Source organism: Falco rusticolus, chromosome 4 (genome assembly GCF_015220075.1).
Source record: "Falco rusticolus isolate bFalRus1 chromosome 4, bFalRus1.pri, whole genome shotgun sequence".
Taxonomy (NCBI): Eukaryota; Metazoa; Chordata; class Aves; order Falconiformes; family Falconidae; genus Falco; species Falco rusticolus.
This window is the reverse complement of record NC_051190.1, coordinates 106182537-106206658: the sequence shown is the minus strand read 5'-3', so window position 1 is coordinate 106206658 and position 24122 is coordinate 106182537. Positions and strand designations below refer to the sequence as shown.

The 24122-nt window shown below is 38.9% G+C and overlaps 1 protein-coding gene across 2 annotated transcripts; it reads left to right on the top strand.

Moving 5' to 3' along the window:
• Positions 1-5816: 5816 nt before the first annotated feature.
• Positions 5817-24067, top strand: RAB5A (RAB5A, member RAS oncogene family). 2 transcript variants are annotated; one of them, XM_037383705.1, is made up of 6 exons: positions 5817-5884; positions 12145-12395; positions 16023-16174; positions 17645-17767; positions 19568-19661; positions 22598-24067. In XM_037383705.1, exons 2-6 carry the CDS (start codon positions 12233-12235, stop codon positions 22711-22713), a joined length of 648 nt encoding a protein of 215 aa, XP_037239602.1. In that variant the 5' UTR covers positions 5817-5884; positions 12145-12232; the 3' UTR covers positions 22714-24067. The 2 variants fall into 2 exon arrangements, with proteins under 2 accessions (XP_037239602.1, XP_037239601.1); XM_037383704.1 differs by having other exon boundaries at positions 5822-6104.
• Positions 24068-24122: the final 55 nt, after the last annotated feature.

Sequence of the window (24122 nt, the reverse complement as noted above, 5' to 3'; positions counted from 1 at the left end):
GTTGTGTCAAAGGTAGAAAAACAGGACCTGGCCATGTAAAAAGAATGTCTATTGCAGAAACAAGTAGAGCAGAAGTCCTCAGCCTACTCTGTTTTGCCCCTCTGTTTTTTTTTCAGCAGAAGTGCAGGTCTCCATAAATTAATTTGAAACCTACTACCAATATATATGCTTCTCTTAGATATCCCTTAGAAGTCAAGATCTTGGAAGCAGATCCTAAACCCTTTCAGACCAAAAATCTGCTCTTAAAAATGCTCTTAGTTGCTAGCTTCTTTGTGGAAGAGAGAGATGCCTCACTGGCTACTCTCTGCAAGAGATGCATCCAGGTGCCACAAAACAGAAAAACGTTTTTACCTGCAGGAGCTGCTTCTGTTACAAATTACTATAGCAGGGTAGATACTGTAGAAAACCGGCTAGTAAAAAGATATGGAAGAATACATCTCTTTCACCTCCTAGACGAAAAATACCGTGTATTACTAAGCTGAAAAACTGCATCTGTATTTTCACCCCCTATCAGGAAAAAAAAAAAATCTTCAAAATGAGAATCTTGAAGTCACAGAAATGAAACTAAACTAGTAGTGGATGAATTTGGAAAGATTTTCCCTTCATATACACTGTATTACAAGTAGTTAGGATGAAGCCTGGTAAAAGCCAAGCTAAGAGCATTCTCAGCACATTACAGGTGGACACACAAAATAAGAAAGGGTAGTAAAAGCTAGAAGTTTCTTACCTCTGTTTTCTAGGTGTTTTCTTAAGTCCACAGGGCAGATAAAATGTGAACTCACAGTTCCACGCAGATGTATCCAACGAAAGAGCTGCCCCTTCTCACTACAGTTCTGCTCATTTTAGGAATCAGTGTCATATTCATTCCTTCTTAGATTGAAAGCTAGTTGGTGTGCAGGAAGAGTATTTGTAGGGTAGGAAGGATCTGTAAATGTTAAAGATAAGCTGATGAATTACCAAACAAAAAAAATTAACTCCATTTTAGAAAAAAGACTGAAACTTTCTTGACTTCAGCATGAGTTTGTCACCTCCTGTGTTGAAAAAATCAGATCTCTAGAGAAGGCGGTTTTGGAAAAAAATTGAACAAAATATTGCCTGCTACAACAGTACTTGTTATTTAAAAGTTACCTGTATTTACTGGCATCCAATTCCCACAATATATTGCCTTTTTCTGTCTTGTTCAGGAAGAAAGATGAGGAAAGGAAGCTGCCTAGATGCCTGCACTTTGCTTCCTTTATGAAGCACAAAGATCCCATGTTCTGCAACACAGTTCTCATCCTGACTACAGTGCTAGCAGAGATGGCCGTCAAAGCACTAAGTTTGTGACGAACTCAGCCTCTGAAGGCCAGAGAACTCCATGTAAAATGCTGCAAACTGTGAAAATCTCCGTTGTTATTGGCTCGTTACTTTCATGGTTTTTAATTCAACTCATTTACAGATACAAAATTACTGCTATGTGCTGCATACATTCTATAAGTTAAGATACAACCAAACCAATGGATGTACAGAAACAATGTAGACAAGCAGAGATAGAAGACAGAAAAAAAGATATTACAGCAGATGGACACATGGAAAAAAAACATTGGCAACTTGAAACAAAGAGACTCTGCACATCCTCTAAAGCAAATTTCCATTCAGTATTACACATCTAGAGTCAGATTTAAACACAAAAAGGCTGAACGGAGCATATGATTAAATTCTGCAGAGAAATGCTGAAATAGATAGAAATCAGTCTGGTGAAATCATGGCTGACTAACATTTTTGTTAAGATCATCCAACACAGTTTCACTTTTGCTATCTGACATATCACCCAAGATGGCATAAAATACAAAACCATGTTCACTGGTAAGGCTATCCAGCTCTGATTTCAGAGCATTTCTTAAACAGCTGTTTGTCCAGACTACAACAGAAGAAACATCTTCACCACTAACATTCACAGAGACCTGTCGATCCCAAAATACAGTAACTGGGACTCAGTCACTTGAGTACTGCGTCTGTTTCACACAATCACTGTGACTCTTTGCTGTTTGCTGACCCCGTAAGCCAGCATCAACCAGCTATGAACAATTTGCAAGTTTCACAAAGCGAAAGAGACACCCTACAGCTCTGTGTAGGGGTCAGGGAGGGAGTTAGCGATAACCTCATGCATATGACACGCTTTTTAGCAGCACACCAGCACCCTAGACCTGCTGTTGTAGGCTCTGAGTCTCGGAGTGCATTCACCCCATTGCCAAAACTATTGAGTGCCTATATACTTAACAGACAAAAAGCATGTGAGCTTTGCATTCATGCTAGCAGTTTCAGTATAATGGCCTACTGCAATGTATCTTAAGTCTGCTCAAAAGATTCTGAAAAGAAAAATTCTGTAATCTCTCATGTGAAATTAATCATTCTGTATCACTTTTGCCCCCTTTTCATTAGTGCAACTATACGACATGAATTCGCGCATCAAAAATTCCATGCAGCCTTCAATTTCAGGTATATTTGCTAATCTGAAAAATTATTCCAATTTGAGAAAGTATTTTGTTTATTTACTTATATGAGAAGGCTAGAATATCTGATCCCTACATGCGGAATGTAACGGTTCTTCTTTTCTGAACATCACTGCATTACATTTTGTATTTTCTCTCATTCTTCCTGTGTAAACTGAGTGTGTGGTTTCACATTACACCTAACCAAAGCTTACTGCCAAACAGGTGGTTCTTGGCTCTTCTTCTCTGAACTCATACTCCTCTACTCCCAATCTGCACCACATCTACTCAGCCTGCAGCTACAGATGAGTTGGTTCAGTGAGCTGAGCCACTACAAAACTGTCTTCTGGTGAATAATTTTTTGCATTACATCAGTGGTTGATCCAACTTACTCTGCAGCTGTAGGGTATCACAACTTACTCAAGAGGTCTGAGCTGGCAGCTGGAAACAGAAATAGACTAGGATCGTATCTTCCATTAGTGCTCTTCATTCGAGTAGATTAAGTGAAACATGAAATGCCATGTATGACGTGAGCATTTAATCTCTAAACTGAATTTAAATTCAAATCATTCTAAATACTCAGTGTAATATTTTAATTTTTTTCATCCAAAACTGTTCATGTATGTACTGGGTCTGGCTGGGACAGAGTTAATTTTCTTCTTAGCAGCCTGTATGGTGCTGTGTTTTGGATTTGAGACTAAAACAGTATTGATAACACAGCAGTACTTCAGCTACATCTGAAGAGTACTTGCACAGGGTCAAGGCTTTCTCTTTCTCCACTTTGTCGTTGTCCCTGCCCAGGGGGGTATACTGAGGGTGGGCAAGAAACTTGGGAGGGGAATGCAGCTGGGACAACTGACCTGAATTAATCAAAGGTATATTCCATATCACATAGCATCATGCTCGGCAATAAAAATTGGAGGTAGAGGAAGAAGGAGCTGGCTTCCAAGACAACTACTGCTCAGAGACTGGTTGGACATTGGTCTCTTTGTGGGAGGCGATAGGTGTTTTCCTTCATACTGCCTTCTCCCTCTCCCCTTTACCTATCCTTTGCCTTTCTCTTGACCCACAAGTAGTCTTGCTTTTGTTCTTCCTATTCTATTCTCTGCCCTGCTGCAGAGAGGTGAGTGCGTGAGCAAGCAGCTGCCAGGTTGTTTGGATGCTGGCTGGTGCTTGGATGTATGTTCATAATATATATTAAAAACCATCTGTTTATCAGGATTCTGGTGTGTTGCTCAGCAAATCCTGCAGTCCAGCTGAACACACTGAAACCAGTCAGAGGGTTATGGCAAATAAGCAGTGCATTAGGGCAGGATTACCTCATTTAAAGGTTATTCTTACAAATATTCTAAAAGTTGGTCTTCACTGTAAGCTTCAGCAAACTCAGAGCTCGGAAAACTTGCATACTTTCAAACGTGTTTCTCTGGAGCTAGTCTGGCATTCTGCATCACTGGTGAACTCAAAGTCTTTTTCACTTTTTTGTTACAGAAATGCTTTTTGTAAGGCAAATATGTAAGTGATTAACTTTGACTGAGTAAAAGCAGAATGGGGAAATTATTAGAGACCAATCTGCTAACAATGGTACATGGAAAAGAATTGAAGATGATAAAGAGAAAAGAACAGACTGATTTTATTCCATCCACTTCAGTACCTTTTAAAGTATTGATATGTCCATACTAGGGAAGGAGAGGAAAAAAAAAAAAAGACCCGCAGAAGACACAACAGCAGACAGATATGAGATTTGTCGATTTCCCTCTCATTCTACAAGGCCATTGGCTATAATATTTTACAAGTAGGGAGATATTTCTGAAGCGACACCAAAGACTGGAGATGATTTTTTTTAAAAAGGCTGCAACACGACTGATGTAACCTTTCTTTCTGTTCTCAGCATGTCTCTAAAGTAGCAACAACAAGTGAAGATAAGCCTGCATTGGCAAGAGGACTGACTGGACAACTAACACTGAAGTCGCATATTTTATGAATGAATGCCATAAGGGAGCCTCACCTCTGGTGTAACACTGGCCATAGGCTTTCCCTAACTTAACTTTTGCATCAATTAAATACAAGTGGTTTTTACTAAAAAAACTAAAGCATATTTTAAAAGTACAGCAGCATCAAATCTTGATTCAGTATTTCCAGTGACAGAGTATCTAAACAATTTTCATTAAATTGTACCAATCATTAAACACCATTATTGATAAACTTACTAAATGCCTTACAAGTTCCGTTTTTCATTCCTTCAAATACCAACTATTAGACCTTGCTACCATGCAATCCTTATCCTTCTCTCTTACAAGGTCAGCAGGTCTTCACGTCTTCCACTGTGAGGCAAGATTTCCAGACTGTTAACCATTCCTAAAGGCCATCCCTGAATTATCCTCAGTTTTGTCAGCATCCTCCCTCAGTTATTGACATAAAGATACAAAGGATTACAAAGGCTCCACAAAATACACCAGTAATGCCAAAAACCAATGATGTACACCCACCAGTCTTTAGAGCAAGGTGGGTTATTTATATTTGCATGTATTAAGTCAGACTGTTTATATCCATGTACAAAGCAATCAAGACTTGTTCTGTTATCAACCCGTCCTCTTTTAAGTTTTAGCACTCTCCCAATAAGGAACCCATCTCTACAGCTTTATCAGTGGTTGTTCAATCTGAAGTTAGGTAAACTCCCAATCTTAATTCAGATTTTCCTGTGTAGTTCCTTCTTTCAACTCATTTGACTAATAGCTTTGGAAAGTGGTTCTTTTAAAGCATTAAACCACGACTCTTCTGTGTCATACACAGCTCCTGTCTCTGGCACCTCAGTGGCCTCCTCAGGCTGCACCGCACCCGCAGCGCTTGGTCTCTCCCAGAGACTCATGTCCTCGGCGCTGAGGCGGAGGCACGGAACACCCTACGGCCAAAGGGCCCCGGCCTTGCTGAAGGCCACCTCTGCAGCGCCGAGCCGCTCCTCGGGATTTACCCGGCTGCAAGACACAGGCAGCGAGGCCGGGCGGGGAAGGGAACGCCGCACCCGCAGGCTCCGCGTCGCCCCTGGGCTCCCTCAGGTGGCGGCGGTGGCGCCGCGGGGCCCGGGGGTGAGGGGGGCAGCCCGCCTCGCGCCTCTCCCATAGGCCTCCGCGCACGTGGCGACCGGGTGGGGGGGGGTGGGGGGGGAAGCGGCGGCGGCTACGAAAGGGGTTCCGGCCCTCCGTGTTGCCATGGTGACGGCCGGGCAGAGGGAGGAGGGGAAGAGGAAACAAAAGGAGGAAGGGAAAAGGTGGGAAAGAGAGTCACGTGACGTGCCAGCGAACCGGAAGCGCATGCCGCGTGCGGGCCGTGACGTGGCGGCGGCGGAAGTACGTGTGTGTGTGTGTGGTGTGTTTTGGTCGGGGCAGAGGCGGCGGCGGAAGTCGGCGGCGGGCTGGGTGAGGCACGGCTGCGCCCCCGCCCCTCGCCCGCGCCCCGCCGCGGAGCCGCCTCCCCTTTTCCCCCTCCTCCACCCGCCCACCCTGCCCCGGCTCGCCCACCAGCACCGCCGCCTGCCCGGCCGGCCGGACAGACAGACAGACAGACAGACGTCGCTGCGCCGCCGCCCGGCTGCCCCTGCTCCCCCTCCCCCGCGCGCGGCCGCCGCGGCCCGGCCAGGTGAGGCGGCGGGGCTGGCGGGGCGGGGGGCCGCGCTCACGGGGCGGGGGGGCCCCTGCGCCGAGCGGGCGGGCGGGCGTCTGTTGTTCGGGCTCCTGCTGGCGGCCGCCTCCCCGAGCGGGAAGGCAGGGCCGTGATGTGGGCTGCCGAGGTGGGCAGCCCTGCGTGCGGGGAGGGGGGGCTGGTCTCTCCTTTCCCGTCTCAAAATGGCGCCCCCGATTCTCCCACTTCCCCTTATTCCTGTGCCTGGAAGGGAGCCGCGGGGGAGGGGAGGTGGCGGCGGAGGCTGGAGGCACCGCGGCGCTGAGGGGAGCGCTGGGATCCTGCGCTGCGTGCGGGCCCTTCTGCCGCGAGCTCCCGCTGCTGGGTCCGGCCGCAAGGGCAGGGTGGCTCCTTGCGAGCGGCGTGTGGGGGACGCAGGGGGGGCTGGGCGGTGGGTCCCTCGCCTTCCCTTTCACTTGCGGCTGGAGGAGGAACGGGGAGTGCGGTGGGAAGTCGAGTACTCGGACCGCACGTCGCCGTCTGGGGGGTCGCGACCGGTCTAGTATATTGGGTAGGCTCTACGTGAGACCTCGTGGGAACTAGGCGTAAAGCTATGGTGGAGGAGCAAACCTGTGCCCTCGTACGTCTTAGAGGAGAGCTGAATTCTTTTAACAGCAATCAAAACGTTCCAAAAAACAGGGCTATGGAAGGCTAGTCTCTCGGCATTTGGAATGTTTTTTTTTTGTCTTACTTTATACCTCTTTCAGAGCCTGGAGGTGGAAGAGAGTGGCTGAACAGTTAACTAAGCAGCTGAAATTAATCAGCTTCTTCCACGTAATGTTCAGAACAAGTAAAAAGCATGGCATCTTTGTTTTTTCCAATCTGGTAGAGAATTTTCAGAGTTGAAGGCAGGCTAGATTGCATGTGTGTATTGTTATTCTGTAATAGGAAATGTCAGGAAAAAGGTAGATGTTGGTTGAAGTGAGGTGGCTGGAGACAATGATAGTACAGTCATCGTTACTTACATTTCCTGTATGATAAACCAGTTTATCTGAAAGCAAATGGTACTATACATTGTTCGTATGAGCTCATGAGATGGTTATTATGTTTAATTGGAAGGCAGTGTTTTTTTGCAGTGACTATTGATTCACGTGTTAACTTACTGTCTCATGTTTCAATATAAACTGGCTTATATGTGACAAGCATTTTGATAGTTACATGTATCACTGTCTTGAACACTGCAAAATGTCATGCTAATTCTGCCAAACATGGATGGGAATAAGAGAAAACTTTGTTAGTAGGAGTGCCTAATGAGCAAGGCTTTTGAGATGCTGCTTTTTAAAACCTTGAAGATAGTCCAGTATAAACAAATTTAAAGTAGATAATGGTTGCAACATCAGCATTGTGTGATCTGTCTCTGTTCAAGAAGCATGAAAGAGTTTATTAGAAATTACTACAGTTGTATGTGTGTTCACAGTAAGAAACTCTTGTCACTTGCTCTGAAATATAAAAATGGTGGAATGGTCTGGTTTTAAAATTAACATGAATGTTGTTGTGTTCTTTGCATTTGATAATGCACTTAATCACATTCACTGTAGGAACAGTGTTAACTCTCTTAATCTCTTCAGTAGGCTGGCTTTTGTCACTGGTGTTATTTTGATACTTCTGTAATAGCTTTCTTGTAGTTTAAAATAGGCACTCATCTGAACACTGAAATGACTGAATTATGCCATTAAATTATTTGTAGGTATTGGCTGGGGCTGTTAGTTTTTTGTACACACTCAGGCACAATAAAATTTGTGTGGTTATCTATTAAAATACTTATGAGTCTTTCGTAAATAAAACTCACTAACAAAAAGACTATCTAGCAGTATGTAAATTTCTCATTTAGAGTGATGAGAACACCCAGCATTTGGTAAATTAACTGGAGTACTTTGCTAATAATATGCTCCAAACTTTGTTTTGGCATTTCAGCATGGAGCTGCTGTGCCTTTGGGGGATATCCATGAGAAGAGTGAAAGTTGCTACTTGCCAGAAGGACCTATGTATTGGCAGTACCCAACACTGTAAAATGAGCCTTGTCTTTTAATAAAGTACTGAGTTCTCACCTTAAACTCCATAAAAGAAAATCTCCCTCGTTTCTATCCATATGAAGCCATCCATCTAAGAGATTTCATAGTATTTTCCTTAGCACACTTTTATATAATTTCCTTACATCCATACGTGTTAGTTTAAGATCTTGGTTCAAATCAAACAGTTGTGTACTTGCTTTTGTGTAGATGAATGGAAATGTCTCATCAAGGTTTCTTTTTCTTCACGTGGTTCAAAGTTTACTTAGTATACAAAAATGGGGGTGAAATGTTGGTAGGTCTTTTCCTGGAAATTTTCACCAAAGCTAAGGGTAAAAAATAGATATTGCTGGAAAGCCATTGAAGTAAGTGTTCAGAGTTATCTTGGGAGTGACTTCTCAAAAAAAGACTTGAATTTGGAGTGTGCGCCGGGTGCTGAATGTAGTATTCCTCTCTTGCATGGTGTTGTTACGGTTCCCAAGGCTAGTATTTTACAGATGACTTAAGGAACTGGAGAATGAATGTGACCTGAGGCTTGGAGCATGCATGGGGTCTGTAGCATTGAAATCTACTGCTAAATCCTTGTGAGGCACTATGTTCATCACACAAATGCAAAAAGAACAGATCAAAACCCTTCTGTAACGGCTATGTCAAACTGCAGTGCTGCTTTTCTTCAGATTAAGGAAATAATTTTTTGGTTTTCATGTTTGTGTGTTGCCATGTTGTGAACTTACTGAAGATTTTCAGTATCATCTGAAACTTTAAAAGATGATGATTTCTATATACTTACAGAAGGTGCTAGTGACTTTTTTTAATGTAACAAAATCATCTGGATGTGCTCTATCAGGTTTTCAGTCTCGTGGGGTTTATTTTTTTGTAATCCTGAGCTGTTAAAAAGTGGGTGGTATGACTGTAGTAGGTTTTATCATTATTAGCTATATCAATGTGACTATTGAATGAATGATGTTTGCATTATGTTTCTGGGACTTCATGGTCTTCCTCTCAGGTAGTGTGATCTTGATCAGCTTGACAGCCGGTTGGTTTTTTTACGTGGTATATGAGCGTCTGGAATGATTTCTGATGAGGAAGGAAGAATGTAAACTTTGAAGCTCTCTAACAACTACAGCTTCTGTAGCTTGGACATCTATAAAAATTGAATTAGGTATTTTTCTTGACAACCTGTTTCAGCTTTGGGTTCTGAAGGAGTTTTTTAAGGGGTAGTAATTACAGTTTTCTAAGTGATAAAAATCTGCATAACTAGAAGCTGTAAATAACCAGTTGAAACCAATAGATACTAGGCGAGTTAAATCAGTCTTGCCTGTTTTTCAGTCAGACCTCCTTTTGCTCTCAATATGGGAAACAGCGAGTAAAAAGTGGTCATAGTGAATAACTGGTGTAGTGGATTGATTTCCTTGCTCTGTCATGTAGAAGTCACTTGCTCCAAAGAGTACTAACTCACATGGTTATTGGATGTAGTCTTTATGTCTCTATTAATGCTGCAGAGTCTAGAAAAGCATGGGATGAATTAAGATTAAAGGGGTGTAATTATTTCATGGTTATCCAAACCACTAGAATGCCACAGCAAACACAGATGTATTTCATTTTCAAAACAGAAATAACTTAATTATCTTCATTACTTCTCCAAAGGAAAAACAGATGGCCAGTAGTATTCTGAGCTACCTATATTTTGGCTATGCCTTGCTGCTTTCTGTCTTGTAATATAGCTAGGGAGGGATTAACTGTTGTCACGGATCCATCTTTATCCAAATTGCTCCACAACTTGCAGAGTATATTTGAGCAGCATGGGGGGTAGGGTGGAGGTGGGGAAGAGTCTTGCCTGGGAACCAACATACCAGCTGTGTATAAATTGTTCGTACTGTAAGCATGAAAGGTCTGGTACTTTTAAAAATAACTGGCTCCATTCTTGTATTCTAGAATACTAAACAAAAATTAATTTATTGAGTAAGAATTTTGGTATGTATTATTATACATTATACATTATTATGGTACTTAATAATATGGGATATGCAGGGGCTTTTTTGCTTCATAGAAACAATCTTTAACTGTGGTACACCTTCACATGTTTGTAAGAACATACATCTAAAGCCTGATATTTATTAGATTATGCTGTGCAAATAAAATAAAAAAAAGAATTTGTTGATTTAAGGTTATCATAATACCAATCAGGACATAAACTCAGGACAGACAGGGATGACTACAGGACTGGAATATCCTACCTAGAAGTAGCTAACTTATTTTGAGGTATGGGAAAAGGAGCAATATGAGTAAATAGGAGTGTCTTTAAGATGTTGAAAAATTTTTTTTCCTAAGACCTGTATTCAAGTTCTGTTTATAGTGAGACATAAAATACCATTTTTCAACTGTTATGTTAGTGAATAAATATGCTAATATTTTATTCATTGCTTATTGCATGGAAATGAATTTGTAAGGGCATATCCCAGTGGAGAATGGAGTTCTGCTGGAATGCTGGAAGCACTCTCCAGAAAAGAAGATTCTTGAGGACTCGTGTTGTGTTTACCAAAGAGAGTGAGGAAGGAGAAAGAAGGCTTAGTGTCTGAGCTAGGTGTGCCATAAACTGGAATGCTCAAGTGCCTGACACATGTGCTTAGTGGTTTGAAATGAGGAGATGGTTAAAGACAGCCACTTGGTTAAAAATGTAGTTGCTTTACTATACTGAAGAGAGAACAAGAAGTCACTTGAAAATACTGGCTTTACTTACCTTTTTGCAAGATAAGTATTAAATCCATTTTAATGTACTTTAACTTGCTTGCATCCTAGATGCTAGAAAAGGTGTATTACCACAAAATGTGTACAATTCAAGTAAATAATCAACTGGAGTAGGATAAATCTATAGGGTGATTTTTTGTTTGGTGTTTTAGGGGTTTTTATTTAGCAGAAATTTAGAAGCAGATGTTTCTATCACTGAGAGCTGAGTGAACAACATTTAGGTATGTTTCCTGTGGGCTCACTTAGAATTTTGTTTTGGCAACTGGGAGGAAAGAGAATACTGAAGGTGATTATGCCAGTCATTTGTACAGCAATGCCTACCTGCAAAAAGATTGAATCTGTTAAGTGTGTAAAAAGCATAAATCTTAGGCTCAGAAGTGATACCGGCAGAGTCTAAAGGCTTCTCTGTCCATATGAATAAATGTGACTTCTTTTGGGTTTTTTAAGGAGTTTAAAAGAAGAGTAGGTAGACAAGGGAATACATTGTGTTCATACTTGTTCTTAACAAAGATCTCTTGCGAATATTGATCTGCTAGGACATGTTGGTACTGGAAACAACAATTAATCGTCATATAGTTCTGTGGTGGCTTTCACAAAGTGATCTGGAATTCTAGCTGGTCAAGTCAATCCATTTTTCTACATATAGAAGGCTTTGGTTTTTTGTTTTTCAAAGTACAATTCTTAACTAGAGAAGGTATTGATTTGTATATCAAGATCATTGTATTTTTAAGGAAATTGCATTTGATAGACTGTTAGAAGTGAATTGAGAAGAATACTTGCAAATAACTGGCGATTGAGTTTTCCCAATTTGCTCAATTTTTTAGCATCCCATAGCGGTGCTGACTTCAGAATATTGCTCAGCAATAGCAAAATTATGGAAGGAATTAGTATTTCTTGTCATTTGATATTTTATCAATAATGTGAAAGCCTGAATCTATTGTTATACTTTCATCTTGATGTGTTAAGAAGTAAGAGACTGAAGGTTTACAAGAAGAAACATAATTGGATTTTAATGTCCTAATTTGAAGCTTTAATTGGAAGACTAAGTATTGAAGAAGATAACTGGTTCATTTGTCACAGATGTTCTCTATAGTTGACATCTTAATAGCGATGGTAACTGTGCTCTGGACTATTGACTTTGGTAAATGTTAGGACAAGTTACTTGTAAGCATTAATGAATTAGATTTTTTTTCTTACTTGGTTTGTAATTCTAATATCACCCACTGTCTTTTCATAAACAGGTTGTTACTGGCAGAAGCACCACTGAAATCTGAACCCTGGAACTTGCTTTCAAGAGCTTGAAACAAAGGACTTCTTTCTAATTTGGGCATGGCTAATCGAGGAGCAACAAGACCCAATGGGCCAAATGCTGGAAATAAAATTTGCCAGTTCAAGCTAGTACTATTAGGAGAGTCTGCAGTTGGCAAATCAAGTTTGGTGCTTCGTTTTGTAAAAGGACAATTTCATGAGTTTCAAGAAAGTACGATTGGAGGTGAGAAAACTATCCTGTTAATTTTTTTCACATTGAGTTTATATTGTCCTTGTCCTTGACAACCTGGAATGTAATGGCACTTCTAGAATGGGTCATTGACAGCAAGAATCAAAACTGAGTCCTATGTCTCTAATTGAGAACTGTAACTTGCTAAGATTAAAGTTGTAGTTGGCACAAGGTGGAGAAAGCAAATGCGTGCTTGAACTGCATAGTTCTGAGAACTGGGCTTGATGTTACGTTTTGTTTGTGGGTGGATGTGTGGCTATTTTAATTGTGTTGTATGCCTAATGCATGAACTAACTGCTTAGCAAGAATTAAGAACTTGGTTTCTATAGGGGGGGGGAAATGCTGCATCTTCCAAAAAGGTTGTATTGTCATGTATGCATCCTGGCTTTACTTTTGATTCAGGAGAACGTGCTACATTGCTGAATATACCTTTCTCTGTTAGTAACCACAGAATTTAATGTGCTGGTTTTACATTTTGTGACTGAACAAAACAGGTGCTGGCTACTAGAAAAAAAAAAAAAGTCTGTTTAACTGTGAACAGATTTTACGCCCCACCCCCAAACCCTCCAGTAGATTTCTTCGGTTACATTAAGTTTGTGCTTTGAGCTCTATTCCTCCTTGGATAAATTTTAACTTTAATCATACAGACTTAAGCAAAATACGGATTTTATGGATTGATAAATATTGTCTAGTTGTTGCTGCTTGCATGAATCAGTCTGTTTCATTGTAATATTTATATGAAGCCATATCAGTGGTCCGTATGTGTCTTTACACATGAACAGTTGTGGAAATGTAAAAAAATCTACAAAGATCACAAAAATAAATACTAGCTGAATTTCATTGCATCATGTTTTTTACCCTATTTCCAGCTGTTACATGTATTTGTTTTGTGTATCTGTCAGCATAAATGGGCAGCCACTTTTTTCTCTCATTTAGCAGTCTTACTAACGCACACTTTTGGCTTTGTGTGTTGTATAATGGCTTTAGGGTGGGTGTCAGTGTGGAAGGTTCCTGTATTAATCTTACACAGCTATGTGGTAATATGGAGAGCATTCTCAAAGATCTATAGTGAATTAACTTCCCAATATCAACGTGAATTTTAATTTTAAAAAAAATCAAGTTAAATTCATTGTTCAATTTCAGTGTGTCCAGTTCTTCTAACCTCCTTTTTGTTTCTTCTTGGTTTAGTGTCTGGGTAGAACTAGGGATAACCCAAACCCTGTTACACTATTTAAAATCTATACAAAGATTAAATAAGACCTTACGTTCAATTTCAGACATACAGTTAGTGTAATCTCTGTATGAAGTTGTGCCTCTTCCATATGAAATAGAAACAAGGAAATGCCATGTAATGCAGCTGAGAGATATTAAATGCAGCAATGTTGGGATTCAGAAAAAGTGTTCTGTAGAGAAAACTGTCTGACTCTGTAGCTTGTAGTTGCCTAAGGCGTAATTTTCTTTGTATACATAAGGGCCTTTTAACAAAGAGAGGCTTATGTGCATTGTGAATCTAAATAAAAACATCTGAAAGAGTGCAGTTACAGACAGACATACTGGATAGTAGTGGTGTGTTTTTGCCACTTCAGATAGTGTAGCAATACTTGTTAGTTGCTTAAGACAAAAAATTATGGCTGTCATGGGTGATAGGCTTTCAGATAATTAACATAGCTGATTTTTAATTTGCTATGGCCTTGCCAGATAGAAGAAAGGTACCTTGTTTTCAGAAATCAACTGGCATTTTATGGGGGTTGAAATGTTCCTTTCAACAAAAACAAAAGGATGTCATAGAATAAACCCCTTTTTTAAATTCTCATCCCAAGTACACCCCTTCATTTATGGTGTGTAGGTACATTCTCCTGTTGAAGAGAATAATGTCTGTAAGAACTTCAGATTCTGCTTGTTTAACACCTTACTGTTGCTTTGGAGAAATACAATGTTGAGTTTGTTCTGAGGAGGATGCCCTTTAGTCTGATGCAGGATGCATGTTTATTTCCTCTTTATTTTAGTTCTGGGCTGCTTAGGGAGCTACCAAGAGGAGCCTGTTTTACCAGTGCTTGGATATTTACCATTTAGAGATTCACGGTGATTTAACATTGGAACATCAAAGCCTTTACCTTCTCCAACATCCCTGCTCATCAGTGACGGATGCTAATACCCCTGAAGCAGGAACACCTGACCACTTAACTAGTCGGCTTCTGTATGTTAGTTACAATGTAATGCAGCTGGGGGATTTGATTACAAAGCAAGATTGACTTGCTTTTGGTTTACTGTAATGACTTGAAAGTTGCAGCAGTTTTGGAATGATTCATAGGCTGTGATGTCTTGGAGTATGTGGGACAAGGTAACATCCCAGGTATGCAAGGGTTATGGGTCAGTGCCTCTTCAGACATTAGATTTAAATTGGCCACAGTCTGTCAGTATGCTTAGGGATGAGAGCCTCCTCGCAGTTCAGCCAAGTAGGGGGCTTCCCTTAATGTTTCAGCAAGCAGAAGGTCTTAAATTTTTCTGGTTGTTTCTTTGTGAAAAGAGCAAGGGCAGACCAGTCCAGTCTTTCACTAAATGGCTGTCAGGACTGGAAGAAGAACTACAAACATTTATGCTGGATTGCTCAGACTTTCATGTAATTTCTTGAAATTGTTGCATTTTCTGCTGTGTATGTACTATAACTGGGCAAACAATGTGACAGTAAAGCAGGTAATCAAGACAGCCTGTCAGACCACTGTAATAGTTGCATGCTTTATTTGTAAACTTCAAAAACTAAGGTAGAACAAGCTGAGTTAAAACTCAAAGGGCTAAGAGAACTCAGTAGAAGGAAATCCTGCTTTCCAGAATTTTTTTCCCCAATAAATTCTTGAGATTTTAGCTTGATTTTTATAATTTTCTATATTCTGTGGGTACTCACCTCCATGTTTCTATTGTGTATCTTGATCTGAATGGAAAATCTTTGCTGGGACTAACTGTTTGAAGACTTGGAATAAGTTACTGTTTTCTGTAATTAGAAGACCATTATTTATGGTAATGCATTCAGCTATAGTGCCAATGGATGCAAGTTTCCCTGAAACTGCAGGCTATCAAAATTATGCTGATATTAATTCTTGAGATCACTTGCAGAATTGACAATATGGCTGCTTTAAGAACAAGAACTTTTGAGAAGTGATTCTTTCTTCCATACCTGTTAGCTAAGGTGGACTTTTCAGGAGCTGAAAATCAAGGCTTTTAGATACTATTCAAGTAATGTAAATGTGTAGAATTTAAATAACTGAACTGTTGGATGGGGTGCTGTTACAGGTACTCTGTATAATCTGGTGAAGCAGAGTGAAATGTACTTAAAAGACTAGAGAAGGCTTGTGGTTGCTCAGATTCACTATTACAAAAAGAAAAATGAGAATTCTTCCCAATTTTTTCTTATGTCTTCAATTTGAGGGAAGACTGGTTGTTTAAGTAATTGTTCTGTGTTGATCAGAGTTACAGTCTATCAGCTAATGATTGCTTCAAACCTGCTGTATTTTAATAGCCTTGAGTTTTTTAAGGAAATCATACTTGCGTCTCCGTGAATATAATTTATATGAACATAGAGATATAAGCAGACTTCTGGTTTCAGCTCCTCTGTCTTTTTTGTAGCTGCTTTTCTAACCCAGACTGTGTGTCTTGACGATACAACAGTAAAATTTGAAATTTGGGATACAGCTGGGCAAGAGCGGTACCACAGTTTAGCACCCATGTACTACAGAGGAGCACAAGCAGCTATAGTGGTATACGACATTACAAATGAGGTAAGTACTGTATTAGGGAGGCACAAGGGGGATTTGGAAGATAGCAGTCTTGAATCAATCTCTCCTTAATCTTTCTCACTGACTTGAATGAATCAGTTCTTCATTTTGGAATCATTTGGGTTGGAAGGGACCTTTTAAATGTCATCTAATCCAACGCCTTTGCCATGGACAGGGACATATTTCACTCAGGTTGCTCATTTCATATTGGACTATGTAATGTTAAATTGTGTCTGTACACCTTTTTTGCTAAAAGACCATTTCTAGGGGGGTTTATTGTATTTAAAAAAAGAGAGAAAGCAAGCAACCAAGCAAATTGCATTGCAGAAGTGTTTCAAACATACCTCTAAATCAGTTCACCAGAATTGAGCTGTTACTCTCACCACGTTCCTGGTGATAGTTTATTTTTGGTAGTGTTCAGCTCAGGGGCCCCCAACATTAGAAGGACATGGACCTGTTGGAGCAAGTCCAGATAAGGGCCACAAAGATGCTCAGAGGGAGGGCTGGAGCACGTCACCTATGGAGACAGACTGAGAGAGTTGGGGTTGTTCAGCCTGGAGAAGAGAAGGCTCCAGGGAGACCTTATAGCAGCTGCCAGTACCTAAACGGGGCATGCAAGAAAGCTGGAGAGGGACTTTTTATAAAGGCATGTAGTGATAGGACAATGGGGGATGGCTTTAAACTGAATGAGGGTAGATTTGGATTAGATATAAAGAAGAAATTATTTATTGTGAGGGTGGTGAGACACTGGAACAGGTTGCCCAGAGAAGCTGTGGATGCCCCATCTCTTAAGTGTTCAAGGCCCGCTGGGTGGGGCTTTGAGCAACCTGGTGTAGTGGGAGGCATCCCTGCCTATGGCAGGGGGGTGGGAGCTAGATGATCTTTGAGGTCCCTTCCAACCCAACCCATTCTGTGATTATTTTAATATCGTATTATTGCAAGTTAAAAGGGTAGGGATTAGAAAAGTAGCACAAGCTATTGAGACCAAAACCTAAGGTTATTTTTTTTTCTTTTTATTTGAACTTAGCTCAGATAAACTTCACTTGTGTTTGGTGAAGTAAGACTTAAAAATCTGAACCCTTAAAAAACTGAGAAACCCTGTACCATAATACACAGTGCTCAGTAATTAGGAAGTGTTTTGAGACAGTCTCAGTATAGCTGTTCATAACTTGATTTCTCCTATAAAATTCCCATTTTCTCTCTTTACCATTTCTCTTTCCTTACTCTGTCTACATAAAGATCTTCCTATCTTTACTTACTTTTTCAGCATTATCCCAACTAAGCACATTTGAGAACTAAGGTAGGAATGTTTAATTTTAAAAGCTCAGTTGGCAAGTTAAAAGTGTGCCTTTGGACAAAGACGACAGCATTGCATTGGCTTTTTGCTTGAAGTGTAGGTAACAGAGATTAGGATAATAGGTGAGTACAAAAGGATAATAAAACTCAGTTGCATCATTTTGCAATCATTAACAGGAGTCCTTTGCCAGAGCGAAAAACTGGGTCAAAGAACTTCAGCGACAAGCAAGTCCTAACATTGTAATAGCTTTAGCAGGAAACAAAGCTGATCTAGCTAACAAGAGAGCTGTGGATTTTCAGGTATGTACATAACTTCTGTGTATAGAAATAGCATTTTTGTTGGAATAGAAAGTAAATAAACCTAGGAGGAACTTCTCTAGTTGTTATAGAGGTCACGCAGTTAAATATATATGCCAATTGATACTGAATTATACATGTTACTGAAAAAAATCTTTGTACAAGTGATATGTAGCAATAGCCTTTTTTGAATAATTAAGTTAGACTTTGAGTAATAACTAATTCATTTGCATATCTTTACGGCTAATTGAATTTCTGTTCTTTGATGTAACTTCTTCCGGTCTTCTGCCCCAAATTACCAGTAACTAGTTTCAATGGGTGAGGTAGCAGTAACTGTGCAAACCATTCTCTCTGACTTGTCAGCAGGAGATTTTGATTATGGTATGATACAAAGCTGATTGATGGGCTTAACTTGGTTAGGCTATACTGTTGAAGCAGTGTTCAAGTTTTAATTGTGCGTTTCATGGCATTCTTTCTGATTTAGCGGATGTATCTGTGCTCTCACTGCTATATTTTATCTTCTAGGAAGTTTAACCAAGTCATCGGAAAAGAGCTTCCAAAGCAAATAAAACTTAGTGGTTCTGGTCCATTCATGATTGATTGAATTTTAATTGAGATAACATCTATTAGTCATTAATTCTTTTACTGTTTTAATCTGTGTTTGATGTCACTGTGTAAGATACTGCTGTGTATAGTAATGAATCCTTTTGTAACTATAGGAGCTGAACTATGAAGGTTAGCAGTGGTTTAGGTATTTGTCTGCAAGAATTCAACAACTGTTTTCTAATGTTCTACTTCCATATACTTCCATGTTAATTGTAATATAAAGATATGTGTTTTGTGAAAAATTGTGATATTTAACAAAAATTTCATACGTGTGTGCAGTGAAAAACTTAATGAGATTATTACCAAACTACTATTTTTTGTACAATCACAATCTTACTGTTTTTGAGATGTTTGGGTCTTTGTTAATGTGGATTTATGGGTTCCTTGCAGACTTGACAATCCTTCCTCATTGCAAAGCACGTTTTAGATTTCTGAGTATTTGCTAGCGTGTGATTTCAGATATAGTTACACATAGCTTAGCAGATATTAACCTAATGAATATAGAGTACTGTAGATTATTTTTTTCATCATAGGTATTCTGTGGTTTGGCTTTTTGCAGATTTCCTATTGAATGCAAAGACAGTTACGTAATTCTAAGAAGCTGGGGATTCCCAGCTGAATTGGCTAAGGAGAAATGGCAAAAATAGGGAACTTTTTATAAACAGTGTATTTCAGATCAAAATTCAGACTGAAAAGGGAGATAATGTGGTGAGATATTTAATACTGCACGTTTACTTTATAATTGTGAATTTGTCAGGATAATGAAACTTTTCTGATCCATCTGCCTTGATGGTTGAAAGTTTCAGGATTGTTCACAAACTGCCTTCTTTCCAGGGTAATAATCGGCTTTGGCACTTTCTGGAGCTTATTAGGTTTTGCTGTTACAGCTAGTGTTCTGGATCAGGGTTGTCTTTTTAATAAGTATTTTTATTTATTATTTAGTCTTGTCTGAGATTTTTCCATCTGGATCTTTTTAAGATGAGTAGGGATTTTTAAGTTTGCTTTTCTAGATGTTTATCTGCTTGATAGAACTGTAACTTCATAGCTGATTAACACATTGTCACACGTGTTTCAACAAACATTATTTCTTTCCAAATGGTATAAAAATTGTCCCTTAGTAGCAATAAAATTATGTGTAATGATTGTGTGATATTTATTTATTTTTAATGAAGTAATGATTCTTACTTTAACTTTCAGGAAGCACAGGCTTATGCAGATGATAACAGCTTATTGTTCATGGAGACATCTGCCAAAACATCTATGAACGTAAATGAAATATTCATGGCAATTGGTGAGTCTACAAACAAACTGAAAATTTAAGGGAATCCTTTTTGTGAGGTTCATACCATCACAATCTTTCTAACCAAAGATCTTTGGATTTCACAAAAATTGATTCTGGCACTGAAGCTTCCTTAAGAGTTTTCATACTGGTTTTGATGTTCAGAGGTCAGATAACACCTGTGCAACTGTGCTTCAAGTTTCTGTCAAGCACCAAAACATTTGGATTTAAAATAGCTAAGCTAGAGGTTACTTTTGAATTCTATCAGCAAGTTTTGTGTACCTGTCTTGATTCCATGCTGAAATATTGTACTGCATCAAGCTCAAGCAAAATTAAGCTTTAGTTGTTATATAAAAAAAAGCCACCCACCTTTCCCCTGGTATAGGTAATTTAAGAGTTTTACACAGCTTTTCTTAGTTGCAAGATTTACTTGGCTTTTGTTTATCAACTTAGTGTAAGAATGTAAGTGAAAGTGTATGAATGTGTGCCCTTTGGTATGTTGTTTGCAGCAGATTCTACGCTGCCTTGGATAAGTGCAGAACCTGGAATAATGTACTTTTTATGAGACAGCGGTAATTGAAGCTGGAAACACTTCAGAATGAGAGAATGATAACTTGCTTAAAAAAAGTCAAATATTCAATTTAGGGTAAACAAAACACTTGCTAAATACATTTCTGTGTTTAAAATTTTATTTGAATTCTAAATGCAGCTATCAGATATCCAAAAGTTGTGCCAAAGATGGTGATGTGTGCTTAAATTCAGTGTCCGAGTACAAGTAAAGGGCACTGATTGTAAAAAGTATATTTACTAATATATTTTTAGCCCTAACGTAATCTTAGGGATTTCTGTAACGATACTAACATGTAGTGGTAAGTATAAATGACTAAGAAATTGCATTGATAGACACAAAATTGTATGTAATTGGTAATAAAATTTTGTAAGTGGAGGAAAAAGAAAGCATGAGCTTTTAGGCTGGTGGCTAACTTATTTAATAGTAACCTTAATCACAGTAGTGGCTCTGCTACTGGGGAATAGTAATGTGTAGTGTCAATTAACCTTATTAAATATGTTTTGTATTTTGCACTACAGTGACCTCTCTATCCCACTGCTTTTTGTGAAAAACAGGATTGCTATTGAAATTAAATGTTTCTAAAGAGCTCTTCTGCTTTCCAAGTCAGTAAAGCAGAAGGTAATTTGTGGTGTGGTTCAAACTTCTATCAGATGAAAATGAAATGATCACTATAGCAACACTTTATAACTAAAGTACTTGCTTCATATTAACTATAAATACTTGGGGGTGGGGGAACACATAACTGTATGAGTGGAAAGCGTATTTTTCTCATAAATGCTCAAGATAGGCCTGTGTTTAATGATACAGAAATGCTCAGTTACACTGTTCTGGTGAAATTTTAAAATGAATTTGCTTAAAGGTGCAGTTTGCAGTTTGTTTAGAAAAAAATCCCCTAAATCTGATAATTTTTTAAAATCTGTTATATCCACAATAATTCTTACCTCTCTGTATGATAATGAAATATACAAAAGTAAATTTGAGAAAACAATGCCCGATTAGTACTTGGGTATTTTGTCTGCAAGGTTGGTTGTCCATGTGAGTATTCTTTCACATTGATGGGTGAAATTCAGCTTTGTCAGCGCATCAGAACAGAACAAAATCTGTACAGCAATGGACCCTGAAAGGAAATCTTGGCAGGGATATAAATATTGCATGAAACTTCGAATGGCTTTTTGCACAACTTGGATGCAATTCTCGGGACCATATGTAAATATGATCTTCAGAAATGAAAGAAAATGAAACACAAAAACGTGGACAGATTTGAGGGATGCGGCTACAGCTGCTTGCAGAATGCTTTAGAACTAATTCAGAAATTCCAGTTAAAGAAAACAGACATGTTAATTTACAGTTCTAGAATGGATGTAGAAACCAGAACAACAATGCTCGGAAGGCATTTTTTTTTACTGGTGGTTTGTCCCTTTGTACTGTCTCAGCAGTTTAGTACCATGTGAACTCCTGGCTTCTGACACAGAATTGTAGAACAGCCCAAGCTGGAAGGGACCTCAAAAGATCACCTGGTCTAGCCTTTTGTGGAAAGGGATCTTAGATGAGATTATTTAGCACCACCGAACATCTTGTTAATGTGTACTCTGCTGTTTTTCTGGCTGTTACACTTGCATTTCATTCCTTTTAGGAAAAGTTCTTTAAAAACCTGGGCAAAGTAATTACTTTGCAGTCAAAGCATGCAGCCAAACTGTAGAACAGGGAGGGTTGTTGGGTCCTGGTAGCATGGGCAAGAGAGCCCCAGAACTCTGCTTTCTCTCCTTCAGAAAATTAACAGGATGAGCTACTGCTCAGAAGGGTAACATTTGTCACCCTTATTTTTCATGTCAAGACCAAAGAAATGTACCCTGGAGCTATAAGGACAACAAAGAAATTATCGTAGTCAGTTGACTTAAAAGAGCTGGAGAGAAGAGACAGCTTAAAAAAAGAGAGATGAGAGTCTGGATCTAGTGCTGAGGGTCATTTTACATGTTGTATGCAAATGCTTATTCTGGCTAGATAGCCAGGAGTAGTTTGACCCATTTATGTCTGTGTTTTGTGCCTTTTAATTTTTTTCTGCATATTTTTAGCACAAAAAAGCCTGTTCTGTGTAAGTGGATTTCTACAAGAGCCAACGTTTACCAGCATAGCACACCTTTGCAGATATATTTTACTGTTGAAATTACTAATGCATTTCAGTCTTGAAAATCATAAATAAGGTAGTTAATCATGAAGAAGTGTCTTAACTTCTTTTATTACCAACGCACTGAATCAAATCGGATTTTATAGTGATTATATTGATAAGCTTATGGAGTAATAGTGTTGACTGGTTTTGCACTCAGGTGATTTAATCACAATACAATCTCAGTTTTAACTCTTTTTGTTGATTTTATAGCAAAAAAATTGCCCAAGAATGAACCGCAGAATGCAGGAGCCAACTCTGCCAGAGGAAGAGGAGTAGACCTTACTGAACCCACACAACCACCCAAGAGTCAATGCTGTAGTAACTAAAACATCAGTTGCTTTAAACTGTTCTGAATATTCTTCTGCTTCCTAACTGTTAATAACCATGGAATCGGAGTGCTTAACCTGGCCCAGTACAGCTTCCAAACAACGAAGAGACTTTACGATAATTATCAATTTCATGATACCGAGTTTTCTCTTGACCTAAAATTTTAACATGCATGTATCTGCCGCTGGCTGTAATGTTTCAGCAGTAGAGGAGAAATGGAAGCGGAATAAACTTCCTTCAGTTGAAAGGTTCTAAAAATCACTTACTACTAGGGGTGTAGAAGAACTGCTTTCCGTGGACCTAATTGGCCAGTTCCTGTAGCCTCAATACTGATCACTGTTACAATAAATAGAATTGGGACTTCTCATAATCCTCAATTGTGCTTTAAAACCTTTCTAGAAACAGGATCTAAAAAATACTTAAACTTATTCACAGTATTGACGCAACCAGTTGTTTCTGCAGGTATCCACTGTTTAGTTATACATTCCATAGTTTAATAATTTGATTAAAAACAATACTTGCATTAACAATTTTAAAACCTTGTGCTTGCAGAAAAGTGGAGTTTTAGTTGGTACACTGTATGTAAATTATATCAACCAAGTTAGTTATCTAAGGGAATTAGTGATAAATCAAATTTAACTTTTATTTCTATCTGGTCAGAGGGTACAGACCAGTAAACTTAACTTTATGACTTAGGATGGTTTTGGTTTTTTCTCTACAAACTGTAAGAGCTCTTCAAGTAAAACTACATCAAACTCAATGTCTGTGACTTCTTGTTTTTGATCATTGCTGGCCATTACAGTTTGTTTTTCCCCTAAGGAAAAAAATAGTGCACTAACGATTATGTACATCCAACTTGATTTTAAATTTGGATATTAATGTACTGTAAATAGGTACTCTGCATTGTAGTCTACATTTGTTTAATACTTTCTGTAATATTTAAGAGTTGCTTAAAGGTATACAGAATGTACAGTTACTTAAAGCTAACTTTTTTCCTCTCTAATCAAAGGGGGTTCTAAGTTCTTCCTTAATGGTTAGAACAGTAATAAATGATGCTCCTGTATCTGTAACATAAGTACTGCTGTCTGTCAGTAATGAACTTTGCAACTTTGTTTTCCAAAGTACGTTTTACTTTGATCTGTCCAGTATATTGCACTAATTCTTTTAGTTATTTTCATTATATGAAATCTACCAGGTGTGTCAGAAGAGATGAATTAGTCTATTTAAATGTTGAACTGATAGCAGAAACTTGTGCAGATTTTAAATTTGCAGTAATCTGGGTTTAGCAAGGGAAATGACAGTTCACCAGTGTTTAGTTTTATATTGAGGTGCTCAGGTTTGAATAAAGTGGTTTAAAAAAAAGAAAAAGAAGATTTTTTGATTACTGTTTCTTATTGAGAGTTCCAAA